The sequence below is a fragment of the Micropterus dolomieu genome, linkage group LG09, assembly GCF_021292245.1.
Source record: "Micropterus dolomieu isolate WLL.071019.BEF.003 ecotype Adirondacks linkage group LG09, ASM2129224v1, whole genome shotgun sequence".
In the NCBI taxonomy this organism is placed as follows: Eukaryota; Metazoa; Chordata; class Actinopteri; order Centrarchiformes; family Centrarchidae; genus Micropterus; species Micropterus dolomieu.
Window position 1 is genome coordinate 15651384 of NC_060158.1, and position 25357 is coordinate 15676740.

The 25357-nt window shown below is 41.4% G+C and overlaps 2 protein-coding genes across 5 annotated transcripts in view; one reads left to right on the forward strand and one right to left on the reverse strand.

Annotated features, from left to right (window-relative positions):
• ripor2 (RHO family interacting cell polarization regulator 2) overlaps nucleotides 1-19306 on the forward strand; it is a 50673-nt gene extending 31367 nt beyond the window's left edge. For 2 of the 4 annotated variants that reach the window (XM_046059568.1, XM_046059569.1), the window contains exons 7-23: nucleotides 5321-5470; nucleotides 6005-6068; nucleotides 6302-6345; nucleotides 6646-6771; nucleotides 7069-7217; nucleotides 8042-8171; nucleotides 8635-8781; nucleotides 9170-9916; nucleotides 10693-10874; nucleotides 11226-11388; nucleotides 11479-11611; nucleotides 11824-11985; nucleotides 12301-12474; nucleotides 12837-13039; nucleotides 13165-13248; nucleotides 15921-16011; nucleotides 16595-19306. In XM_046059568.1, coding sequence (XP_045915524.1) covers nucleotides 5321-5470; nucleotides 6005-6068; nucleotides 6302-6345; nucleotides 6646-6771; nucleotides 7069-7217; nucleotides 8042-8171; nucleotides 8635-8781; nucleotides 9170-9916; nucleotides 10693-10874; nucleotides 11226-11388; nucleotides 11479-11611; nucleotides 11824-11985; nucleotides 12301-12474; nucleotides 12837-13039; nucleotides 13165-13248; nucleotides 15921-16011; nucleotides 16595-16695 — 2850 coding nt within the window. In that variant the 3' untranslated portion in view covers nucleotides 16696-19306. The remainder of the gene's footprint in view (nucleotides 1-5320; nucleotides 5471-6004; nucleotides 6069-6301; nucleotides 6346-6645; nucleotides 6772-7068; nucleotides 7218-8041; nucleotides 8172-8634; nucleotides 8782-9169; nucleotides 9917-10692; nucleotides 10875-11225; nucleotides 11389-11478; nucleotides 11612-11823; nucleotides 11986-12300; nucleotides 12475-12836; nucleotides 13040-13164; nucleotides 13249-15920; nucleotides 16012-16594) is intronic. The other 2 variants (XM_046059571.1, XM_046059572.1) reach the window with 2 other exon arrangements.
• Nucleotides 19307-20915: 1609 nt separating this feature from the next.
• Nucleotides 20916-25324, reverse strand: gmnn (geminin DNA replication inhibitor). The gene is made up of 7 exons (XM_046059573.1): nucleotides 25231-25324; nucleotides 24761-24827; nucleotides 23411-23512; nucleotides 23074-23227; nucleotides 22900-22982; nucleotides 22457-22567; nucleotides 20916-22198 (listed from the first exon to the last, which is right to left on the reverse strand). Exons 2-7 carry the CDS (start codon nucleotides 24815-24817, stop codon nucleotides 22004-22006), a joined length of 702 nt encoding a protein of 233 aa, XP_045915529.1. The 5' UTR covers nucleotides 24818-24827; nucleotides 25231-25324; the 3' UTR covers nucleotides 20916-22003.
• Between the last annotated feature and the right edge of the window lie 33 nt (nucleotides 25325-25357).

The window sequence follows — 25357 nt, forward strand, 5'->3', positions numbered from 1 at the left end:
ACACACACACACACACACACACACACACACACACACACACACACACACACACACACACACACACACACACACACACACACACACACACACAGAGCTTCCTCATCCTTATGTAAAAGTGGCTCCAGTTGTCAACTGATGCTGTCGTACTTAAAGTAGGTTGACAGAGCTCTAATACTGTATGTTTTTATTTAGTTATCAATTTCTACAGTTATGAGGTCTATAAGTTACTTTCAAGCAGATAAGTGTGCTGTATACATTGATCAGCCACAACATTGACCATTGACGGGTGACTGATACAAAGGTGCCAGAACACACTGGGTTGCGTAGCCGCAGACCAGTCAGGGGGTCCATGCTGTACCCTTGTCCACTGCTGAAAGTGTCTACAATGGCTATTTGAGCATTAGAACTGGACCATGGAGCAATGGAAGAAGGTGGTCGCTTACCTGGAAACATGTGGCACCAGGATGCACTATGGATAGAAGGCAAGCCAGCGGAAGCAGAGTGATGCTTTGGGTAATGTTCTGCTTGGAAACCGTGGGTCCTGCACCCTGCCTCAAAGCAAAAATGGTTCAGGAATGGTTTGAGGAACACAACAATGAGTTTAAGGTGTTTATTTGGCCTTCAAATTCCCCAGATCTCAATCCAATCAAGCATCTGTGGGATGTGCTGGACAAACAAGTCCGATCCATGGAGGCCCCACCTCACAACTTACAGGACTGGATAGGATCTGCTGCTAATGTGTTTGGTGCCAGATACCATAGCACACCTTCAGAAGTCTTGTGGACTCCATGACTTAATGGGCTGTTAAAAGGGGGACCTACACAATATTAGATAGGTGATCATAATGTTACGGCTGATCATGTGTCAATCAGTTAGAAAAGCCAGTTGTGTTTGTGGGTGGATGTATCAGCCCCTGTTGGCTTATTGCAGATGTCTTATATTGGGGTATAAGTTTGAGGTAATTTATTTTTAATTTTAAGTGTCTCCATTACTGAGTCTATCCACCAGAGAGCACTGACAAGTACAGCATACACCAGTTATATCCGATGTGTCGCCTTTGGTTTTGTTTGTCATTCTGTTTGTCATTCCGTTTAAACTCCCAATTATTGATATGAAAATCTGCCTATTAGTCACGTGATAATGTTTTGAGGGATGTGTGTAGCACTAATTGTGGCCCAGACATGCAAGAAAGGGCAAAACAGGAAGTACATGTTTTTGTAGGAGAGCAGTAAAGAGGAGGAGGCACCACTGTCACCTTCATAGTTTTCCATGTGTACCTTCATACAGAGTGATGAGGACTTAAGAGATGAAAATCGCTGCCTCAGTCGAGCAATATGCAGGAAATGGGAAACAATGACTAAGCATGCTTCAGTGTCTTACACATAAGTAAAAGGGCAAATTAAAACAATTTTCAGCTGTGAGCTAGGGTGAGTGTGTGCATGTTTGTCAGCTTCTGTGCTCAGGCACAGGCGTGTCTCTTTGTGCACAACAGCTGCCGTGAGGGATGACTTAACAATCATCCATCAGCAAGTTGTTAGTGTGTCTGTGTGTGTGTCTCACATCAACCCGGTCTTTTGTTCCTGTTCGTGCTGCTGGCTGCCTGCAAATGTCCAAGCAGTAATTGGCACACATGGAGGAAGCAGGTGGCACAATACAAACCCCTATGATGTTCTGCATGGGATAGGGTCTATGGTGTGTGTGTGTAGGCCCCTAATATCAGCAGTGCATCATTAAAGAGATGAGTGACAGAGATTGAAGGTGAGAAGTGTGGCTGCCAGGCACCACTTCTTCCCCCAGAGAGACAGAGAGAGAGAAATAGCGTGTTTGTGTGTTAACCGTGTGCCAAATTCAATCCAGTGTGAGTACTTCAAATGTGGTTATTTTTAATATAGGGCCTTTTTGCTTTCCCCTCTTCCCTTGAATGCTAATCTTGCCACCAACACACCCACCCACCCACAGTTCCCCAGAGAGGGGCTTGTGTGTTTGATGCTGTTTGAAGTGGCCCGCCTGTTTTAATCTCCTTATAATCACTTGCCCCCTGGCAGAAAGTGTGTGTGTGTGTGTGTGTGTGTGTGTGTGTGTGTGTGTGTGTGTGTGTGTGTGCACCATTAACCTACAATCCAGGATAAAGGCCATATTTTAAGAGGATCCCTGCCGTAAGATTCTCTGCTCGTATTTAAAATCTCGATATATATAGGAGATACAGAGACAATCTTTTAAAACTCATAGTGATACTTTTAATTCTGACTGCTTTTACAAACATCAGAAAAGTATTATTTTTACAAAGATTAGATTGAGAGAGATTTAAAAATACAAAAATATTATTTCAAAAATAAATAAATATTTTACCCTTAATAAATGTGAACACATTATTATCCTCACCCTGGGCATAATTGATTCCCCAATAAAGATTTTCCCCTAATCCCTCACTGGGTCTCTGAGCCATCCAGGTTTTGTCATCCCGCTTTGCTATAATTAATACCGGGACTATGTGTCCAATAGAGGCATCAAATTGCGAATACATTTACATTTAATATCTCTTAACATCTGGTAAAAGTTAATTAAGAACGTTCAGATGGTCTTTTAGTGGATGAATGTTAAAACGGGTTTAATATTTGCACTGAAATAGCGCTTTAAATTAGCACAAAAATACATTGTTTATGTTAGGATGGTTGTGGATTTTAAGTTTACGTAGATCCATGCATTGTCTCAGTGATGGTGTTTTTTTTGTTTTGTACTTCTACTAACAATTATTTTCAATATTAAGTGATGTACTGATAATTTTCTTACTATAGGGTACAAGGTTATATCTTAACACTGCTGATTTAAGTCCAGAACCCCAAAATATTCAGTGTATTTTCATGGAAAACTCAGACAACCTGAAAATATTGACATTCAGTTTCTTCACTAATACAAAACCTCACAAAGATGGAACGTAATAAATACATATTGTGTTTGGCAGACATAAACTATATGCGTGTGTGCTTTGTGTATCCAAAGGAGCACATTAATTATCCAGACCATTAGCCAAGAATACTGTATGTGTTGTTAATTTTTCTGTTGCTCAGGCACTCCTCTGCTCATTACTGTTTGCACATGTATGTTTTTAATTACTCATTTTATCCATCTGCCTGCTTCTTTTAATTTTACGTTTCTTTTTTCTGGGGTGAAATGTGCCCTGAGGCGCAGCAATATGCTGATGGCTACCCTCTGGATTGGAGCTTGGCTGACCTTCAAAAGGACATTGAAGGCATCCTTGAAGGCAGCAAGAGGCCATTGTAATTGGGGACAAAAAAAATAGCTTAATTAGATGATAATGATATGATTACTACTGATTGCCTGAGAAGAATGATGGCTATTCATCAGACCCAGTTTGTGAAGGCCCAATTTTGTGACAGAGGCATATCATTTACTCCAAATGAATAACTTATTGTAGTTGTGTACTCGTTTATGTGAGTGACTTAATCAATGCAAAGGTTCAGTTGGATGAACGTGTTTCTTTTGACTTCAGCTCAGTTTCCACTGCTCTTTTTTTCCCTTTGTTTTGTCATAAACAAACATGTTTTAAAGCTGGCGATTGGTGCCTCTGAAGCAGCTCCATGCCAGTCGGAGAGCTCCGGATAACAGTAGTGGTTGCAGGACGTTTTATAGCTAGCTACATCTCAGCTGCTGCAGCCCCACCACATACACCAAATACCACAGACAGACGGGGCTGGGTCCCAGTTGGTGGTGGGTGGTTCTGAAGGGGGGCTAGATGGTTTGAGGGGAGTTGGTGGGATTGGGGTGGGTGCTTTTTGTATGTATTTGTGCCTAGATAAGTTATTGCAACATCATCAGGCTGTTTCCCCTCCTCTATGAGCATATAAGCATCCCACTGTAAACCACTTTCAGTTTTTTTTTGTTTTTTTTTACTATAAACCCTCATACGGCTATCCAACACAGCAACAACACGCTTTCCATGCACATGTCTACATACACAGTCACTGAGTCTACATCCACTAACATGCTGACAATGTTAGCTTCAGACATAAAGATACACAAACAAACACTCAGAGAAGCTATTAGGACAGCAGGAGCCAGAATGGCCCATTTTCTCCTGCTTCTCCCTAACGAGTGCCATAAAGCTCACGGGGCATCAATATTTCAGCGCGCTCGTCAGGCAGGCTGCAAATTTCCTTTTGATGAGGCTACCAGAGGTGTTTTGTTTTGCCCGGCTGCCACTCCAATCATATGTGAATTCATGAAGCCTGAAAATTAGACAGGCAGGTGACAGACAGGTGAAAGTGCATTCTTGTTTCCCTCATTTAAGGAGAATTGATTGACACTTAACTTTAATTTGGGAGATAGTATGACATCAAATTTGCTAATAATAAATTGCCTGTACTTTGAGCCTGTGTTTAGCAGCTCACCTTTGGCTTTTCAGAAAATTTAATTCCTCACCACTGGGCTCAATAGAACGGTTGCTGCTCTGATTACAACATCATTTTATCTTGATGATTTCATTCCAGTTGAAAGTCCAACATTTCAGCTTCACAGCAAGGCAGCATGATGTCGATGGAGTCGTTCCCTCTCCCTGTGGGTTTGAGTTACGTCAGGCTGCTGCTGCAAACTGAAGTCAGGCAGACATCCCCAAATGAGCACTAAACGCCGTCTGTTGTTCCCCCGCTTTGGGAGTGTCCCACTGGGGTCGCTTACTGGGACGGCATAGGCGTCTGCCACTAGAGGCTATGGTTACACTGATACATGCCAGCTGTATCTGCTCAGTTTGTCATTTCAGTTCTCTCATCAGTTTTTCTATCTATCTATCTATTATTTTTGCTGATGTTTCTTTTAAGTCCTGTAAACCCTTTCATCATCTGTGCAGCTTCTTATTCTTCTCTGGAATCTGGCCATTGTGCAAAATTCTTCTCAGTCACATTTTAATAATTGACCATTTTTGTAATAGATTTTAACAGTGTTTCATTCTCCATAATGCCTATTTTTGCTCTTGTTGAAGACCCGTTGATAACTGACTTACTTGACTACTGCACAAGCCTAAAGCTGTGTTGGGCATTCTTGAATGAGTCCCAGTGAGATGTGAACACATCCAGAATAATTTAGATGGCAGTTAGTAAGTTTTTGAGGAGTTTGCTTCCTGCCCAGGGATGTTTTGATGTAACGTATGGAGGGTTTCAAACTTCAAAGACTCGCTTCATTTCATTAGTGCACAAGTTTCTCTCTTGTGTGTACACAATGTGAAAGTTTGCATGCATGTGAGTGCATGCTTCTCCTTGTGGATCATTTATTAAAGATGGAGGGATGTGTTTGTGTGTGCTTTCAGGTGGACGAGCTGTACGAGGCCTTCTGCATCCAGAGCCGTCTGAGGGAAGGTGCCAGCCGGATGAAGCAGGCCTTCTCCTCCTCTCCCTCCACTAAAGGCACCAAGGAGAGCATCGCAGAGGTCAACCGCCGCTACAAGGAATACACTGAGGTACTGGCATAAGGAATTGTCTTCAGTGTATGGGGAATACTCGAAAGAATTGGCAAATTTGAGTAAGGAGTTCAGTATAAAAATGCTTATTTACCTTGTTAAAGACATATAAAGTAAAGCTAGTTGAATAATGGAATCAATGAGCAGTGATCTCATTTATTTAAGTAGATTTTTGAGGAGAGATGAATAAATGAGGCATGGTGTTACATACACATAGTTTCATCATTTAATATGACATCTAAAAATATAACAATGTGCATTAACCATTGGGTCACACAGGTACAGATAACTGCTTACACTGTAATTTATAAACATTGAAATGTATATTTACATACTTACAGAATGACCTTTAAATCCAAATAACACACACACACCTGTCATCGGCTGTCCTGGAGGCCATCCCGCTTCCTCTGCAGTTTAGCGTTGACTGGCTTTGTCAAAGTCCCTCGAGATAACTTGATTGCTGCTGTTGTTCTCGTCTTGTGTAACGAAGGGCTGTTTATGTAATTTGCCTTATTTTTCTTTTTTCTCCAGAACATGAGCACGTTCGAGAGCGAACTGGAGAACCTGCTCGGGGAGTTTCATATCAAAATGAAAGGTGAGATTAGGAAAAAGTCTTCCAAATGACAAATAAACCCATTCACATATCAATATTCACTTCTGAAATAAGAGGCATGAATTTACTAATATTTATAGGAATGATGACATGACAGCTTATCGCCATACTGTTTTCACTATATAACCTACGTATGGACGCACTGTATTCATTATTGGCTTGGCTTTTTCCCACCTTACCTTGTCTAAATGGCTGTTTTTTCCCCTCTCTGAAAGGTTTGGCAGGCTTTGCTAGGCTCTGTCCTGGAGACCAGTATGAGGCAAGTTTTGTTTTTGCTTTTTTGCATAACACAGGGCTGTAAAAAAACAACGTACTGGTTTCATATTGAAATCCATGTGTGGAATTTTGCAAATATATTTAGCTCAAAGTTAAGAAAAGACAATTTATACTTTAAGTTCAAGTTTCCAGCAGAATGAAATGGTAGAATAAGATGTATCCATCTTGTCCTCCAAAATGTTGCTATTGAGCATGAGCATCAAAGTTTTGTCCCTTCTCTGGCTTCAGGCTTACTTCTTTCTGTATTTATTTTTTACACTGCCCTTGCCATTCCTTCTATTAGATCTTCATGCGGTATGGTCGCCAGCGGTGGAAGTTGAAAGGAAAGATTGAAGTGAACTCCAGACAGAGTTGGGATGGAGATGAGATGGTCTTCATGCCTCTCATCACTGACCTCATCAACATCAAGGTACTGTAGAAATCCAGAAAAACAAACTTTGTGCCTAAAATATTGTACTTCAGTAAATTAGCACAGTGCAAGAACAGAACAACTTGAAAATCAGATGTGCAGCTTATGTGCAAGCTTGTTTTTCATGCACAATATCCAGGATAAACTGGTGATCATTCCGATAGGTTGTGATTATATTTAATTACAGCTGGTGGAAGAAAACAACTCATCCACTATCACCTGATTTACGTAGGTCTTGAAGAACCTGTTACTGTTGTCTTTACCTTTTAGTTGTAAATAAATGTTTGCTCCAATCAGGTGACAGAGCTCAAGGGCCTGGCTACTCACATGCTGGTGGGCAGTGTGATCTGTGAGACCAAGGAGCTGTTTACTGCCATGCCTCAGGTGGTGGCTGTGGATGTTAACGACCTAGGAACCATCAAACTCAACCTGGAGGTCACGTGGTAGTAAGTAGACTCTTATACATACAGTGAGCAGTCACTTTTTATGCTATTCATTGTGTTTGTTTTGTTATGATGTTATTAAATTAGTCATTTTTTAATCCTCGAGGGGGAAAAACGGTATTGTCAGCAGAATGGGATCACTTGAGCCAAGTTTAAAGTTAAGTTGAAAGTTTTGGCTGTTTGCTTTTTTTGAAGTGAGAGAGACAGGACACATGCGGAGAGAGAGGGATATGACATGATACAAAGGTCGGAAATCAAACTGTGGATGTTGCAGTTTAATTGGTGTACACATTAACCATTAAGGAGTATAACCATTATGATATATCATTGAAAAGCAGCTTTCAAAAAGCAGCTTATAAAGATAACTGTAAAATGCTCTGCCTCACTGTCTTTGTCTCCTTTTAATAACCAAATTTGAGAAAACTTTGTTGTATGACATGTACACGTCAGTGTGATTTTTAAATTCCACTAAAGTTTCAATTGAATTTCATTTGTATATTATGTTTTCAGTTTATGAAAGGGATAAATGTTGGGTTTGCAGTGCTGCAGTCAGATTCATCTACAGAGGCTTTCAACAGGAGAATTTTATCTCTCAAGTGTTCTACCCAAGAGTTATCATTCCTACTGATATTTGAAATGTGATGATGATCACCTATGCTAACTGTTATTAGTGTTGTAGCTTTGAATTCAGTCTAGATTACTTATGGTTTTCTGCCATCTGGTGGAGAAACATGGTCATTACAAGTTATGGAAGTTAACTAAGATGGACATGAACACATCACCTAGAGCAATCACAATAAGTGCCTTGTTTTCATTTCCTCATCCAGCCCTTTTGATGTCGAGGACCTGACTCTGTCATCTGGCAACGTGAGCAAAGCCACAGCACTCCAGAGACGAGTGTCTGTCTACAGCCAGGGCACGCCCGAGACCCCGACCTTCCAGGACACCTCCTTCTTTGTGAGTCCAACACGCAAACCTCTTTAGCTTCATCGGCATAGTGGGAGGCTGTCGTTTTTTGTGGGGTTTTGTAGTTAGGGTTAGGACTGCAGAACCTGAGATCCGCAGCCGCTGCTGTTTCTCACCATCTAGGCTTATAATTGGGTGAAATGAAGAGAAAGAGATATGATTTTGTCTTTTACACTTCCATTGTCCCTGCACACTAACCTGAGTCTGCACCTTACTATATGGATATTTTATCAAGGCACACATTTTTTCTGTTGATGCATCATGCTTATGTCTACGCTAGTGCTGCCCCTAAACTAACCCTCACCCATTTCCCTGCTATCCTTCTCTCCTTTGCATTTCCACATCAAAACCCCTCACCCACACTCTGTCCTACTTCACACGTTTATCCATCCCTCCTTTATCTCACTCAAATACCCAACACCTTGTCCTATTTGCCTGCGTGCATTGTGTAAAGAAGTGGCGGCCATATCCCGTGGAGCGCCAGCGCCTCTCCTTCCTGCACATGCTCCGGGACTCCCTGCTAGAGAAGCTAAGGCGCAGTCGCTCGTTTGGTGACCTGGCCTCACTCCGGCCAAGGCCCAAATCCAGTCTGGAGGTCTATGTGAGTGTGTTGTGGCCCCCTGCCCCTCCTAATCTGACTTTTGTGTGCCTCAATGACACAATGGGGATGGACTTCTCTGCGGGTGTGGACATACTTGGGCTTGTCCAGCCCTTTCTGTGGGCCGCAGAATGCCATGTGTGTCTGTTTGCATGTCTATTTGCATGACATGCTTTAAGCTATTTGTGTTATTCTTATGCTTTTCTACTCAGAATTACTGTCTTAGTTGACCAGATCTAGTCGAGTAGATTTTAGAATGAAAAGTGGAGTTAGATTGGATTGGATTTGTCTTATACCTTTTTCATCAACATGCACTGATTTCAATATATAGCTCAGTTTTAATCTTCCATCTTTTTGTTACACATATTGACTCCCCTGTCTCTCTTTTCAGTCCACTTTACCAGATGACGTCTTTGAGAACGGTGGCTGCGGCGTCGCTGAGTGCAAGCGTCTCTCCTTCACCTTCTCCGACACCTCTGGCTCCACACCCAGCCCCGCCCCGAGCTCCCACTCCCCTGGCCTGTCCAACCCTGAGATCACAGTCACTCCTCCAGAGACAGACCCATCACCTACACAAATCCTCCCAACAAGGGAGGACTCCATCGCAGAGGAGCATTTAGTGGAGGAAGAGGAGGAGGAGGCATATGAAGAGGATGGCGAGACTGGTAGTAGAGGAAGTAGGGGCACCAGTGCCAGCCTCGCCAGCGATGAAGCCGAGGTTGCAGAGGACTCTGAGTGGGAGCGCACAGAGTCCCAGAGAAATTCTGGCTCAAACTGTGGTTCGGTTGCCCGGTTCCTCTGTTCTGACAGCCACCTGTCTACGGTGGCTCCAGAGGATGTTTTCTTAGACCACAATGATGAACTGAAACCTGTGGAACTGGACACAGAGGAGGCGGGGAGCCTGACCCGGCAGCTTGTGAAGAGGCTGACTTCTTCAGAAATTGTGCCGCAGAGTGGGGCCTCCTTGGAGGGAGGAGGAAACCTGAGTTGGGCGGGAGAGGGGAGCAGGGCATTCCTAGAGAGCAGCCTGGAAGAGGCCATCCACAGCCTGCTGATGAGGCTGGAGTCCCTGACTCACCGCTGCCGAGAGCTGCAGGACCTGGAGCAGGAAGTGATGCGTCTGGAGGACTTGCTCAAGGTGACTAAACCCTTCTTTATTGTATAAGATCTTATATGGGAATGAACAGAAGAAGAAAAATAGTTAAAAAGTTGTTACTTACAACCAAATGTTTTATTTATATTTATTTATGTATTTTTACTTGTTTTTTTTTGTCTAAATTATTAACTAATTACATTACATAATCCTTAAAATCGTCTAACCACAAACTACTTACTCAGAGTAAAGAGTACTCACCAAACAAACAAAAAAAGAGTCAGGACTAAATATCAGCACACGTTAAAGTCTAAAATTAGTTTGGATCATCATCTTGTAACACACATCAACGAACTTTCCACTGTGCACAGGGCTTTTATTTTAAAGAGGCTTTTCTCTGGTGTACTGTTAGGTCTTCAAATATACAGTAGGCTATATTTAGAAAATATCAAATCTCTATAAATAAAAATAATAAAATTATAATTTAAAAATTACTAATAATTGACTCCATAAATTGAAAGTAAGTCACTCATTACCTCAAGAAAGTAATTTATTGGACTTATCCCCAACACTTCACAACCTTCTGTGTTTTTAATCTCTGGGTTTACCTAAATGAACGCTTATCATAAAGCCACAGTATTACCTAAGGTGGAGAATCCCCGAAAAATATTAGTTGGTTTGGCCTGTACCACCTGTCAAAACATCAAGCAACAGAATCTGAAATAATTGTAGCTACTCGGAATGGACTGAGGCAGGCTGACTTCTCCAGGACTTTTAAGAGTAAAATGGTTATTAACCCAACATGTCCTCCTTCTTCACAGTGTCGTCTCCCGGGTCACAGGAGCCGCTCATCCAGCCTCAGTCTGACAGTGGAGAGTGCCCTGGAGAGTTTCGACTTCCTCAACACCTCTGACTTTGATGACGAGGACACTGGGGACGATAACGGCATCCTCAGTATCCCACAGAGGTCTCCGCTTTTTGATACGGACGGAGAAAGGATCGGGTGGGTGTGAGACAGACAGAGGCACTTTATGTTGGCTGACACTGACACTAAGTACATTTTGTCTCTGTATCAAGGCGTTTGACTGCTGTTCAGAAATGTCTGAACTGAAAATTAAAATAAGATACCGTTGTTGAGGTATCGCATACCAAACACTTAGCGCAGGTTCTTGGTGCTTGGGTTTTAAGTCAATTAATGCTCAGCTACTCATTCATGAAAGTGGTGGTCTTTAATAATGTGCGATCATAACATGAAGGGTCTGCATTACCATTTAATTCTAAGCACATTCTAGATTACTGTTCTGTGTGATGCTGCTGCCACTCGGTGGTGACTCTGGGCATTTGCCTGTTTTAGGGGCCAGCATCCAGAAGCCAGAGGACACCTAAGTGAAGCCCTGACAGAGGACACCGGGGTGGGCAACAGCGTGGCGGGAAGCCCTCTGCCGCTTACCACTGGAAACGAAAACCTGGACGTGGCTATCGTCATCCACCTGCAGTACTGTAATCACCTCATACAGGTGGATGTTTTGAAATAGTTACAGTTGACATTAATTCAGTTTGTTAGAAACATTGCCCTAACATGCCTTGGTTTCTACCTGTGATGGCAGTTGTTGACCAATGTGGTGGGTGTGTGGCAGCGTCGCAGTCTTCTCCTCAAACTGTCCGGACAGACTCAGCTGTTAGAGGAGCTAGCAGAGATCAGTGCGGATAGAATGGGAGCAATTACATCTGCTGCTGATGGTAGGTACCAACAAGTGAAAACCAGCTTGCTTTATTAGTTTGTTAGTGAGTGTTTACAATGCAGCGTTGCATCTCAAGAGTAAGAGTAATTTAGAGCAGTGTATTTGTTATTATTGAAGTGCTGTATGACAAATTCTCACAATGCAACCAAAGGAACTTTCTGGTTTGATGGTTCGTAGCCTCTGACCTTCTGTTTTGCCCATTTCTCTCAGTTCTCCCGGACCTTGCAAAGCGCCCACATCTGATGACTCTCTGGTCAGAGTGCAGCGGCTCTGCAGGACTTTTCCACACCACACTCGACAGAGTGTTCAAACAAATGAACCAGTGCTACGCAGCGGTGCTGCAGGAGAAACACCCACACGGCGCTGACACAGGTCCGTTCATCCCTATTTTCACACTTCACTTTCACATCTGTTTTGTATGCAACACTTGTCTTGTATCTGTGTTTTTAGTTACTCTTAGGTTTCAAATGAGTCACTTATTTGGTTGTTAAATCCGTTTTTAAATTTGTCCCGGAGGGAAAATTAGATCATTGTAAGTGCTAAGAATATAATATGATTAAAAAAACATTACAAACAGAACAGCCTGGGAATCTAGATTTATATATTAGATAAGATATATATATATGAAAATGTAGTTCCAGTTGGCTAGAAACAATTTTCTCTAAATTCAGATTTCCTTCCCTCCAGTGATTGGTGTCGTAGTGGGTGAGATGGTGGACAGGAGCGAGCTGGTGGCGGCACACAGTCCTCCTGCCGCTGCACTCTCCCAGGACGTTCTGACTGTGTTTCAGTTCCACAGCTACATCTTACAACATGAAGTACAGGACATGGAGACACACCTGCTGCATCTGGCCAGGGAGGGTAAGCACAAATTGGGGGACACGCATATTAATACTCAAGTAGCTTTGATAATGGCCTTAACCTGCAGTGAGCACAACATTTTCTGCCACTGAATCATGTAAATCACTCAGCCAAATCTCAACAGAAAGATATATGTGAATCAGTCACTACAGATACAATTATACAAAATATATAAGCTTCGTGGTGTACGGATTTTCACCTAATAATACCATGATTAAAAAATTTTTTAAAACCGGCCAAAACTTTACTAGATGAGGACTGTAATGACCTGTTTACAGTAAATAAAGAAAGAACACATCCGTTTGACTCTTTGCAGGCTATTTTAAATCTCTGACATGTGTCTGTGTTTGTGTCATACTCAGAGGTGTTTGCAGAGGCTCTCCACACTGGGGATTATTCTCGCTGTCTAGCAGAGATGGAGGAGGTGCCTGTGTCAACCCTGTGGCCTAGAAACAGCACCCTGAGGGCCCTCGCCTCCCTGCTCACAGCAGAGGACCCTCAGGTCAACAAGGCAACAGCCGACTACCTCTCTTCTGGAGCATCGCACAGCCACTTCAGGGCCAGAGTGAGTAGTGCTAAAGACGGAGTATGTGTAAGAGATGTGTGTATTTGTGTGTGTAAACAGCTTTTTAAATAGTTTTGACAGATGCTACAAGCCGTGTGTGTGTGTGTGTGTGTGTGTATCTACAGGCAGTGGAGTGCTACACCCAGGCGTTGTCAGAGGCTGGAGGTCAGAGCCAGAGGGCGGCATGTTCAGCTCTCAGCTGTCTGCAGGTCAGTGGCCATCATCTACAGTTGTGAGACTGTGAAGATTTGGAACTAGTTTAATCTCTAATTCTTTAATCTGCGTTCAGTGAGGCTAAATTTCCTTCTAAGCGATACTTTGTCAAAGATAGGTCCGGGGTTTTTTTCTAGTCAAAATTTGTTGTAATCACTCCTCCCATGTATCGCGTTGGGGTGTGAGGCGGCCGCGTTGCATATTCTGGAGCTTTGCCGGTGCGGCTGTGAATTTGCTACGAGCTTCAGACGCTGCATGAAGGTGTTATACCTCACTTCCTGTGTCCCCTATGTGGCGCTACATAGCACTTGGCGCTATGAATATAAATTAATATTGGCGAGTAGATGTTCGGGGTGGGAAAGTTATCAAGTACATAAAGTTTTGCGCAGATGTGAGCATGTACACTGAAGTTACAACAACTTTCTGTGTCATGGCGAAGATTTAATCTTTGACGCCACTCCACGGACACGCCCATCAACGAAAACTCACAGATAGCACAACTTTTCATCGTCAATGCCTTTAGAAGGCACAGCAGAAATTTGAAGTCGATCGGATTAAATCCCTAGGAGGAGTTCGTTAAAGTACGGAGTGTGTAAATCATCCAAAAATATCTGTTAAATTCAAAATGGCCGACTTCCTGTTGGGTTTAGAGCATCACTCCAAGAGGCTTTTTGGTACGTCTGGACATGATACATGTGCCACAGAAATTTCATACATGTAGGTCAAACATGCGGCGGGGGCTGCTTCGTTAAAGGTCACTTCCTGTTGCCAGCAGGTGGCGCTATGACTGTGGGTGAATGTCGGCATGCACATGTGTTCAGGGCGGGACTCTCATCCTACATGTAAAGTTTTGTTCAGATGTGAGCATGTACACTGAAGTTACAACAACTTCCTGTGTCATGGCGAAGAGTTGATCTTTGACGCCACGCCACGGACACGCCCATTGACGAAAACTCAGATAGCACAACTTTTCATCTTCAATGCCTTTAGAAGGCACAGCAGAAATTTGATGTCGATCCGAATATATCCCTAGGAGGAGTTCGTTAAAGTACAGAGTGTGTAAATCATCCAAAAATTGTCGTAAAATTAAAAATGGCCGACTTCCTGTTGGGTTTAGGGCATCGCTCCAGGAGGCTTATGGGTACATCTGGACATGATACATGTGCCACAGAAATTTCATATATGTAGGTCAAATGTGCGTTGGGGGCTGCTTCGTTAAAGGTCACTTCGCTATGACTGTGAGTGAATGTCGGCATGTACATGTGTTCAGGGTGGGACTCTCATCCTACATGTAAGGTTTGGTGCAGATGTGAGCATGTACACTGAAGTTATAATAACTTCCTGTTTCATGGCGAATCATCGACGCCACGGACACGCCCATTGACGAAAACTCACAGATAGCACAACTTTTCATTGTCAATGCCTTTAGAAGGCACAGCAGAAATTTGAAGTCGATCGGACTAAACGCCTAGGAGGAGTTTGTTAAAGTATGGAGTGTGTAAATCATCCAAAATGGCCGACTTCCTGTTGAGTTTAGGATATGGGTTCTTGAGGCTTTTTTGTGCGTCTGGACATGATACATGTCCCCAGAAAATTTCGTGCATGTAGGTTGAACGTGGACGAGGGGCTAAGTTTTTCCAAATTTCTAGGTTGCGCTAGCGAGTCATTTTGCCACACCCATACGCGAAACCCATAAAATACGAAATTTTTCACCACTGTGTGCAAAGTTTGGTGAGTTTTCGGGTATGTTTAGGCCCCCAAAATTGAGCTTACTTTGCAGAAAAAAAAAAAAAAAAAAATACAGTTTTAATAGAGACCTCGCACGGTTCGTGCTCGGGCCCTAATAAATGTCTTTTTGTGGCACAAAATTCCCTGTACATTTGTGTGCGGGGCCACGATGGAGGGTTGCAAAATAAATGTACACCCATTTTCCAGGACAAACATGAATGAGACTGCTACACATTGACTATAGCCGATCTTTAAAAGGACACTGTGGATGGGAGGAATGATTATTCTTTCCTGATGATGATGCTTGGTGCTGAACTACTCCAAATGTCTGACTTTTTTACGTGAAGATGAAAACCATGTTATCATGTTTTTGATGCAGTTTACATTCAGCGTTACATTGTGTGTGTGTGTGTGTGTGTGTGTGTGTGTGTGTGTGTGTGTGTGTGTGTGTGTGTGTGTGTGTGTGTGTGTGTGTGTGTATATATAATTTTAAATGTTACCATATTTATATTTTTAGTGTACATTTATTATCTGTTAGGTTCTGTGTGTGTAGCATGAAGAGACAATAAAATTTATTTTACACAACCTTGTGTTGTATAATGATGAATAAACTACCTTGATGTGGCTTATACTGTAGGTATATTATGATGAATATGACATAACCAATTTGCTGTCACTGGGTGAAATTGCATTTGCTACCATTCAACAACAGGAAGTACTGGGAACTACTGTAGTAGCTGAAGCATAAGTAATTTAATAAACTTAAACTGGCACGGTACAAAAATAATCTGTTTCTAATTTATCTTGTGTGATATGATGGCTAAGGAGTTATGTAATGTAACAGCACCATTATTAAGAGGAAATTAGCACGTTACATTTGTGTGTCCTCTGTGTACTTTGATAAGTACCCTCCTCACAGAGCTTTTCTGTGTGTCTGTAGGCAGTAGAGAGTATCAGGGCGGTGGTAGCACTGTGTGATTCAGCTGATGAAGAGCTTCGCCATGTTGCCATAGAAACCCTGCTCACATTTGGTAAGTAACAAATTTGTGGAAATCAGATGCTGCTCAGCTTGGTCTTTCGCTACCCTTTGCAAATCGCTATTATTTCTGGATTGCATTTTATGCAAAACTGCCACAATGTACCTCACGCCATGATGTATAAACATATTAATAACATGTATATAAATGAAGTGTGTGTCCAGTGTATGACCAAGACATATTTGTTTTCCTTTGCTGAGCTGGAAAACTGGATAAGACCTTTTAAAACCCTATTGGACTGATCAGGAAAATGGTCATTATGTCATACTCAAGGGATCATGACAGACAGCATGTACACAATATTTTATGTGTACATCTACATTGTCCTTTATCGTGTTGGCCATATGTTCAGTGCAGGTCCAGTAGTAGTAAAGTATTGCATTTTCTCAGTACTATGTTTATGAATCTTTAATCCAGGTGTTAATTTTTTCAGTGATTTGTACCATTTCTCACTCACGTTAATATGACCTAAAGCTGCTGGGATGCCATTGCAATCTGAGAAGTAGCAGGTTATATGTCATCACTGAAACCTGCTTGGGGGTGCAGTGTTTATATATAACCCTTGTGTTTGTGGCAGGTGAGGAGGGGCGGCTGGCGTACGAGCAGCTGGACACGGTGCCGGGGGAAATCATCCGTCTGGGCACAAGACGAGGAAACGCCGTCACCACTGCCTTCTGAGCCACCGTGCCACTGGAAAAACATCACAAATGACATCTCAGCCCAACCTCCGGGGGCAGCACTGCCCCTCAGCTTAACCCCACACTGCACACCTCACAGGGCTGTTAATGACTCATCACGTTATAGATCTGCTTTTTTGGCACAAACTTTAAGGACCTCCACCCCGCCACAATAGATCACCATTCTCACTGATACTGCCTCCTAAAAGGAACTAACACCAAACAAAGATTTCTTAACCACAAAGACACACAACCTGTACCCCTCCTACGCGCGCACACACACATACACCTCTTGTTCCTCCATCGTCTCCACTGACAGACACCCCCACCCCTTCCTGTCCCTGCTTTCTGAGCCAGGCACACCATTCACATTTTAATTTCAACTGGAGTATTTGAATGAACACAAAGCTGATGAAAGCTGCTCCAAAGACTGTGGAAACTAGAATTGAGCAGTGCATCTTCACATAACCTCTTTAACCAAGCTATCCACCACTGCACACAACATTTGTATCACTTACTCGCTGATTAATTTTAATTAATCTTGATTGTTACAAAGTCGGTTGTGTCATGCAATATGCTAACTGTGATCTTTGCATAATCACTATTTATCACATGTTTTAGTTGGTGGTTTTGCATAAGAAATGTTTTCTGGCGCTTTCGGAAGATTTGCACTGTTGTAAGGCATGTAAATATGGCATATTTTACACGGCCGGTGTAATATATGTGCTTGTATTTAAAATATATTTTAAGTTCTTTTTTTCTAGTACGTTCCATTTTGAGTTTCAGGGATTCCTGTATGGGTGAAAGAGGTGTGTTTTGTGGAAGGGAGGACCATTAATAAGTTGAGAATGGCCTCTGAGAGGAAGTGATGTTGTGGTTTTTAAAGCCCACGTGTAACAGCAGTTTACAGTCTTGAACAGATGTTGACCTCAGCTGTGTATCAGTGGAGGAATAGGAAAAATACTGAAGGTTAGAGGTGAAATAGGTCAGCACAGTGCCCAAGGTTCACTCGCTCAGCAGTTCATATCAGAGTTTTCTCATACTTGCAGTTGAACAAGTGCAATTTTTCTGTACATACGTGACTCTTTTGCACCTAGCTAACACGAGAAGACATATGATAACGTCAGCTTTGACCATTTGAGCCTTGATACGGTCGAGCAGACGGGTTCCACAAATACACTCTTTTGTAAATGTATTTTTCCTACTAGGTAAGGAGCCAGTCGAGGGCAATAAATTTGGTTCAGGATTGTGATCGTGCACTTTCTCTAACTACAGAGAGGAGGATCCTTTGGGCTGAGTAAAGGTGTAGCCTCCATTTTGGCTAACTGCACATTCAAACACCGTATGTGAGCTAATGGTAGGATTAGAAATTAAGCTTTTCTTATGAAGTGTTCTGTTTGGCATGTCTTGGGTCTGTTTTATTTCCCTGCATCTCAACTGTAACGTGGGAACACTGACCCGAGCTAAGCGCCTAATTCCACCTTTTCTCATTGTAACTGTACTACTGAGTCTTGTGCTAGTGCACTGTGACAAAACTCACATTTGTTCACACACCTAATTTATTATTTACTTACCTTGTGATTCTAATATTCTTTCTTGATACTGTAAACGTGCAGATGGCAATTTTATGTGAATGGATTGTATATTTATGTTCTGGATCAGGTCAAGTATTTGAAATATCGTTTAAAAAGGCCTCCATGTTATTACCATGCAAATGATCTCATGCTTAATTTTAATTGGAGTTTATTTTGAATGAATTATATTAGATAAATTATTATTTTGGACAAGATTAAGATTTCCGTATGGTCTAATAGTATTATAGATTTCTTTACCCTATGAGGATATTATATATTAGAAATGTTACTTTATTACTTAAAGATTTACAGTAACCAAAGGAGGAATTAATTTTACAATGGCCTTTTAATCACAGCTCATAATTCATTAAGGAGAATGTATTCAACACATTTGCATTTTGGCCAGAATACTCATACTTATCTTTAGAAGCACAACTCAAAAATGAAACAAACCCATAATATATGAATCTTATTTGGTTCTGACTGCACAGTCCAAAAGCCATATTGAAAAAACAAGTGGTAATATTTTTATGAAATGTATTTTTCTTTTGTATTATACTGTAAATGTGTGAGCTGAAGATGGTGTTTTTTTTCCTCTTTGACCTTTTTGTAAAACAAGGTCAATATTTTAAGTCAGTTACTTTTATTTCTTCCACGATGTGAATAGCATACATACAGTATTTTGGTAAAGTATGAAATTCATCCACTCACTTTATTTTGAGTGAGCTACTTTCCTTTTACAAACTTGCAGTTGACCAGTGTTGATTCGTCGGCTTCTTAATTCCTAATTACCACAGAGTACAAGTTGTCAATGTACACATCTTTAATTATTTAGAGATTGGGTTTAAGAATAACTTGGTACACTTTGCTGGAATTGGTCTTTATCCATCTCTGTGGTCAATAGCTTTCGTGCTGATCCATTTAGTTGCATACTACTCTTTATTGTGGTTAGCAGTATTTCCTCTGCTCATCAAAAGTTGCAATAAAGTTTATTTTTGCATTATTAAAAACTATAAAATTGATTTGTCAAAACTGAAAGTCTTAAATGTCTTGATGATTTTATGGATGAGTTTCTATTGGCCAGATAATAGTTTAATATTACACGTGCAATAAAAAAATTCCCATCTATTTCAATGGACATTGAAGATAGAGGCAAGGGGTGGGAGTTTGAGGAAAATCTATCACAGTATAGGCTATGTACTGTATTAACAAGATGGGAATTGCTTGTTTTGATCAGTACCATGAATTAATACCTTACAGGTTCCTCAATCATAGGTAAGAATACCATGGGTCACTGTGCTCTGCAAAGAGCAGGATCCCCAAACAGGATCCAGACCTGGGAGAAGGAAGCCAAAGATATCAAAAGTTGGCAAGACAGAAGGTAGTTACCAAGCTCAGAACTCTGCAGAACTTTGACAGGAAGGTGAGCCAAGTCACCCTAGAAAGCTTCCATCTATCACCAAAACAAGGACTGAGAGGAAGGCTCTTGAAGCAGAGAATTGGGGCGCCGATACATTTCTAATAGCAGTAGACCTTGTAGTACTTCACGGTGTCAGAGGGAATGCATTTGAAATCTTGAGTCACGATGGTATATTTTATTCAATTTGTAACTTTGAGCCAATGATCAAACACTAGAAAGCACTCATCCATTGAGGCTGCAAAATCCTAAGATTTTTTTCACAGCAAAAAGTTTAACTGATTTGTGGTAAAGGGGAAGTTACCTTTTTAAAACAAGTTATTGAAGATATGAAACTTTATTTTTACACCTTTTATTTTTGGACATGTCTACAGAGCTGGAAGATGTACTCAGATCATTTACTAAAGTAAAAATACCATAATACTCTATAATAAGTCTTACATTCTTGCTAGGTGGATTTAGTTGTAGGCAAGTCAGTTCAGTGGGTCACAAGATAAACTTGAATGAGATTATTAACAGAGCAAAAGAAAAACCAAAGCTCTGCTATTCAAGTGTATTCCTTTTTCAGACTTGATGTTTTGGGCCTCAGTTTAAATTAAACCAACTGAGAAGTTGAAGGCGCCTCTATGGTGGAACTGCTACAACTCTGACATCTGAAACCTGACGGTGGCCACAACCAGAACTGTCTTTTGTAAGGGGCCATGAGCCACAAAGGTTGACACATTGGTTTAATCTTTAGCATTGATTTGTATTTGATAATTGTGGAGTCAAAACATTAAAGTAGTGGAAAATGGAAATGGCAGAATATAAGTAGCAAACATTGACATAACCTTTTAAGTTAAATAGAACAGTTGCTTATTTACACATCCTGCAGGTACAGGGCAACAATCCATTTTGCATTGTGGTTCTGGCCACAAGTCCAATATTAACTCCTAACCGTTTATGGTCTACCATCCGAGTCAAATCTCTAGTTGCTAAATTCAACTGTTCACTTGCTGTTCAGAGCAGGTATTAAACAGTGGAGTCTTTCAAGGTTTGTTGAACAGCCTGCTGCAGTCAAATCCTAGCCACAGAAGCACTGAGTGAAACAAGTTGTAGACTGGACAGCCAAATGAACTAAATTTGCTATGAGCGCTAGCCATTATGAGCTGCAGATTCAGGCACTACTCCTTAGTTTTATCTAGACAAGCAGCCCCTTCCAGTGTCACTTAATAAAAACAGATTAGGAGGCACTTTTAGCCACGTTTAATGAATGGATCCCAGAAGTAGAATTGTTGCTTACACAATGTTTTGGGTCAATGCATTCAGAGGGGTGTCAACTACTCCGCATGGTGGGTACAGCCAGTCAACATGTCACTAAGCAACAAGATTTATAGGCCTGAAATCCTCTTGCTACAAGACAAAACATTTTTTAAAAAAAAATTTAGACACTATGTACACAACTGATGTAACATTGCACGTTTTACATTGTAAACCCAGACAGTGAATGTAGGACTATCACTGGAGCAAATAAATAAAATTCACCTCCGAGTCTTTCCACAGCACACATTTTGACTTCTCATAGGACAAGTGCTACATCACATGGGTCATTTTTCTACAGATGGTTGACAGTCAAGGTGAGAGGGCTGAGGGGTTCATTTTGGTTTTACAAACAATCTGACAAAGAATAGTCTTTATGGGTTTGGTTACATGCAAGGGGATGTTAAGCGCCGCGCCAACCCCCATCAAGTTAAATGCTGCAGGAGACAAGTCAAGCTACAGCATGGCAACGGATTACTCTGTATGTTACAGCTTGTAAGAAGCTGGAAAAGCAGGAGAGACGTTTCCCCCGGAACTCCTTGTGCTCTAACATTACTGAAGACATTAACAGTGGCTCTGTTCTACTCAACTTTCCCAGTAAGCCATCACCGTCAGACAGTCACCCAGCATGCATAATGCCAGGACCCTGAAACTGAAGCAACTAAGTGAAATTCAGCCATTAATTTGTTATTTACACTGTCCTTTTCCTACTATGACATGTCAGTGTCTGCTGTGGAACAAAATTGCCTTTGCTGGCTTAGTTTTGAATACCTCTTTACTCCAAGTAGGACAAGTATAGCAAAAGCTAAAAATAAAGCCAGCCTGTCCGTTCAAGGCGCAAACATGACATTTCAGTTGTTTCAAAAAAAAAAAAAAAAAAAAAAGTGAAGTTTGAACATGGAATTTCTTTGAAAGCCATTGCTTTTGTTGCTGCCGAAAAAACCAAAACGCCACATTAGCCCAAAATCTGCTGGCCTGTATAAGCAGGTCGAAGTCCCATGACGTCAAAGAGCTGTCAGTTAATCTTGCTCTCCTGAGGGTCCAGCTTGTTCATGGTCTGAGGTCTCTTCTTCCTCTGCGTCACTCTGACTGTAATCAGAATCATCTTCCTCACTCTGACCTTCCACTTCACTGTGGTAGTCATACTCGGCCTCTACATCAAGGGCAATATCCCTCAGCTCCTCCAGATTGTCTGGGCTCTTCCCAGTCAGCCTCTAATAAAAGCAGACGTGATACAGTTTACTTACAAGTACCAAGTGAGGTCCCTCAGTGTAGTCCAGTTTGTGTTGAAGTTTAATTATACTGGTCCCACCCATCTGAACATGTAATATTTATACACCCGAGTAAAGAAAATGCAAGTGTCCACAGCACTGTTTTTAACCACATCTACCAATACAGGAAAAGTTTGACATTAAAAAAAAAAAAAAAAAAAGTCCTAGCACAATCAGGACATAGCAGACCACTGTGCCTACCTCAATCATATCAGCCATGTACTGTACATGTTGTGCCAGCTCCTGCAGCTCTTCATTTTCACACTTAAGCGTTGTTATCTGTTCGTCTTTGGCTTCAATGTCTTTGTGTAACTGTTATAAAAAAAAAAATTTATCATTAAGCATGAAAAGGCTCAGGCAAACTGAACCTGGCTTTAGTAAGTTAATTTTAAGCTGCTTCAAAATCATTACCACATAATTTCTATGAGTGTACAGGTTTTATTATTGCAGAATTGTGTCTCAGAATTGCTTTAAACAAAAATGAGGAAATAAACTTCAAGTCAATCAATGCATTTAGGTGCAATGTTACTTGAAGATTCAATGCCAGCTGGATGGGAGCCAACTAAGGCTGACTCAGTCAGTGGGAGCGTGGGAACAGCTCAATTTAGAGCTAAACATTAGCTGTCCCTTAGTGATTAACTCACCTTCTCATTCTCCTGTAGAACATTGTACAAGGCCTTCCGACGCTCCTCAGCTACCTCTTTCCAGTAGGTGGAAGGGGGCGTTTCTACAATGGCAACATGAAGAAAAAAAATTAAACTAATTCTTAGGTTAGATTCCACAATGTGTGTTAGTGTGTATTGATTATGAATCCCTACCTTTGACCATAAGTTCATATGCTTCATTGGACATGCCATCTGTCAAACACTGAGTTTCTTCTGTTTGTGTGGATTTGACTTCTACCTTCACCCTCTTTGGTCCTCTAGATTGTTCTGAGCTCCACTGTTTTCGTTTGGGAATGACCTTCCCCATCTTTAAAAGAAGAGAGTCATTTAGAAGATCAAACTCATTTTTCAAAGTGTTTAAAAACACAGAAGACTGTTATAGATCACTCTTTAGTGGAACAAGTCTATACAAATAATTGATCCAGTTACCTGAACAGGGACAATATATTCACCCAAATCAAATGACTTCCAGCAACGAGCCATTGCATACCTGAGCTGACCTTCCCAAGTCTTTGTTGACTGCTGAGGGTTGGAGGACCTGTAGGGTTTGCCTGGGGGGTCCCATTGCCCTTTGAGATGATGTGAAAAAGCTCTGGAAGACAAGTGTTATACACCTTATAACTGAGTAGATCACAAATATAAGAATGGTAAACAAAAGCAGGATCCAACCTCTTCCCACCAGATGAATCTTGAGAAACTCACCGAGTCACATGAACTGTGTTCTTTCTCAATGAGTTTATTCATTGGGGCTTAGCATCACTTTGCACGCTTTACTTTAATTACACCATCACCATGGGAGAGGGCATAAGTGAAGTGGCTTTCACTGCTGTGATGTTAAACAGACCCACAGGTGTGGGAACAGGGGCAGGGCCCAAATTCTTTTAACAGCTGTGGGAAAGTTTCTTGTTAAGGCTCATTACAGAGCAGCCAACAAGGTCAGTTTGTTAATGTTTAGCCACAGCTTCACAACACACTTGTGTGTTTCACACCTATAATAAGGTGATCTTGACTTTTGGGCAGTGGGGGAGATTGTGGCTCATGAGGCATGACCTGTGGGTCCATGTACATCTTAAGTACTTAGAGATACAGCCATATATAAAGCAAAACACTTAATCTAATTTACAGAAGTGTAAGCCCTGCCATTGTTACTGTGTAATTTAACACTACAGTTGTAAAGGACATTACATTTATCTGAGCAATCACAGCAGATTCAACCTTCACTCTTTCAAAAGAGTCGATCTGAAACGGTCTCTTGCCACTCAGTACTGACAGATTAGTCTCTTCATTGCTGTAGTAATTTAGCACCAACCTGCTCAGATAGGCTTTTCACAGAAATTTTGACTTGTCATTGGAGATGACAGCGTTAATAATGGCTGTTACCAAGTACACCCGCTCTGAACAGAAAGCAGCAAGATAGAATTCAGTATTTAAACCTGTGTTTGTTTTTTTAAAATACAGATCTTTATGGTTCCCCTCAAGTCATGAGTAAGCTTACCATTTACCAACGCAGAAAGTTGGGGGCGATTCCTTCTGATACATGTTACATAATATGCATTTTGTATGCTTTTAATTGTATTGGGGACCATGCAGCATGGTGATTGGGCACACAACTGATTGATTTATCCTCTAGTGGTATACATTTCCGGTCTCTCACCAGCTGTTAATTATACATCAATATGGCCTCTGATGCCATCATCCATGCCAACAATGCCAAGAGACCTATAATCGTACTGATTACTACCTCTTTGATTTCAGCCCAAAAACTTGATCAACTGTTCATTTGATGTTATAATACATTATTCTGTAGGAACATATTTCAAACCCAGGGACAATTACTCACCTTAATATTCTCATTAGACATCTGCTGGCTGTGTTTTAGCTTTCCACTGAAACTCATTTCCAGAGACCTGATGGAGAAATTATTAAACACATCGTCACTAACGTTACATCCTAAAGTGAACAAGTGTGACACATATTTGAAAAAAACCCAAACTAAACTAACGTTAGTTTAAAATTTAGCGTCTGGCTGTAAACGTGACAACCGTGATTGAAAAAAATAAAATAAAAAGGGACTTCGTAAGTTGTTGGACGAGAGTTCAACGTTAAATTTCGATACAACTGAGGGGGGGTGGTAACGTTAACGTTACAAAGGCCAGTAGAGTCCGCTAACTCTTAAAATAATCTAATTTAAACTAACGCGGCTATGGCTAGCACAGTGGTACCTGCCGTCAGTAATACTTAAAGGGCAGCAAATGTGGAGATAATCAAATTAAGACAGTATTAAAGTATATACGCGTTAAATCGACTTACCGTTGATGAGCCGCGCCTCGTTCTTCAAACTGCTTTTTCTCTTTTCTGAGGATCTCGCGCCAGGGGCTTAAATACGCCCACTACGTCATGTGGTAAAGGCGCCACTCACGAGGAAGATCCCCCCCCC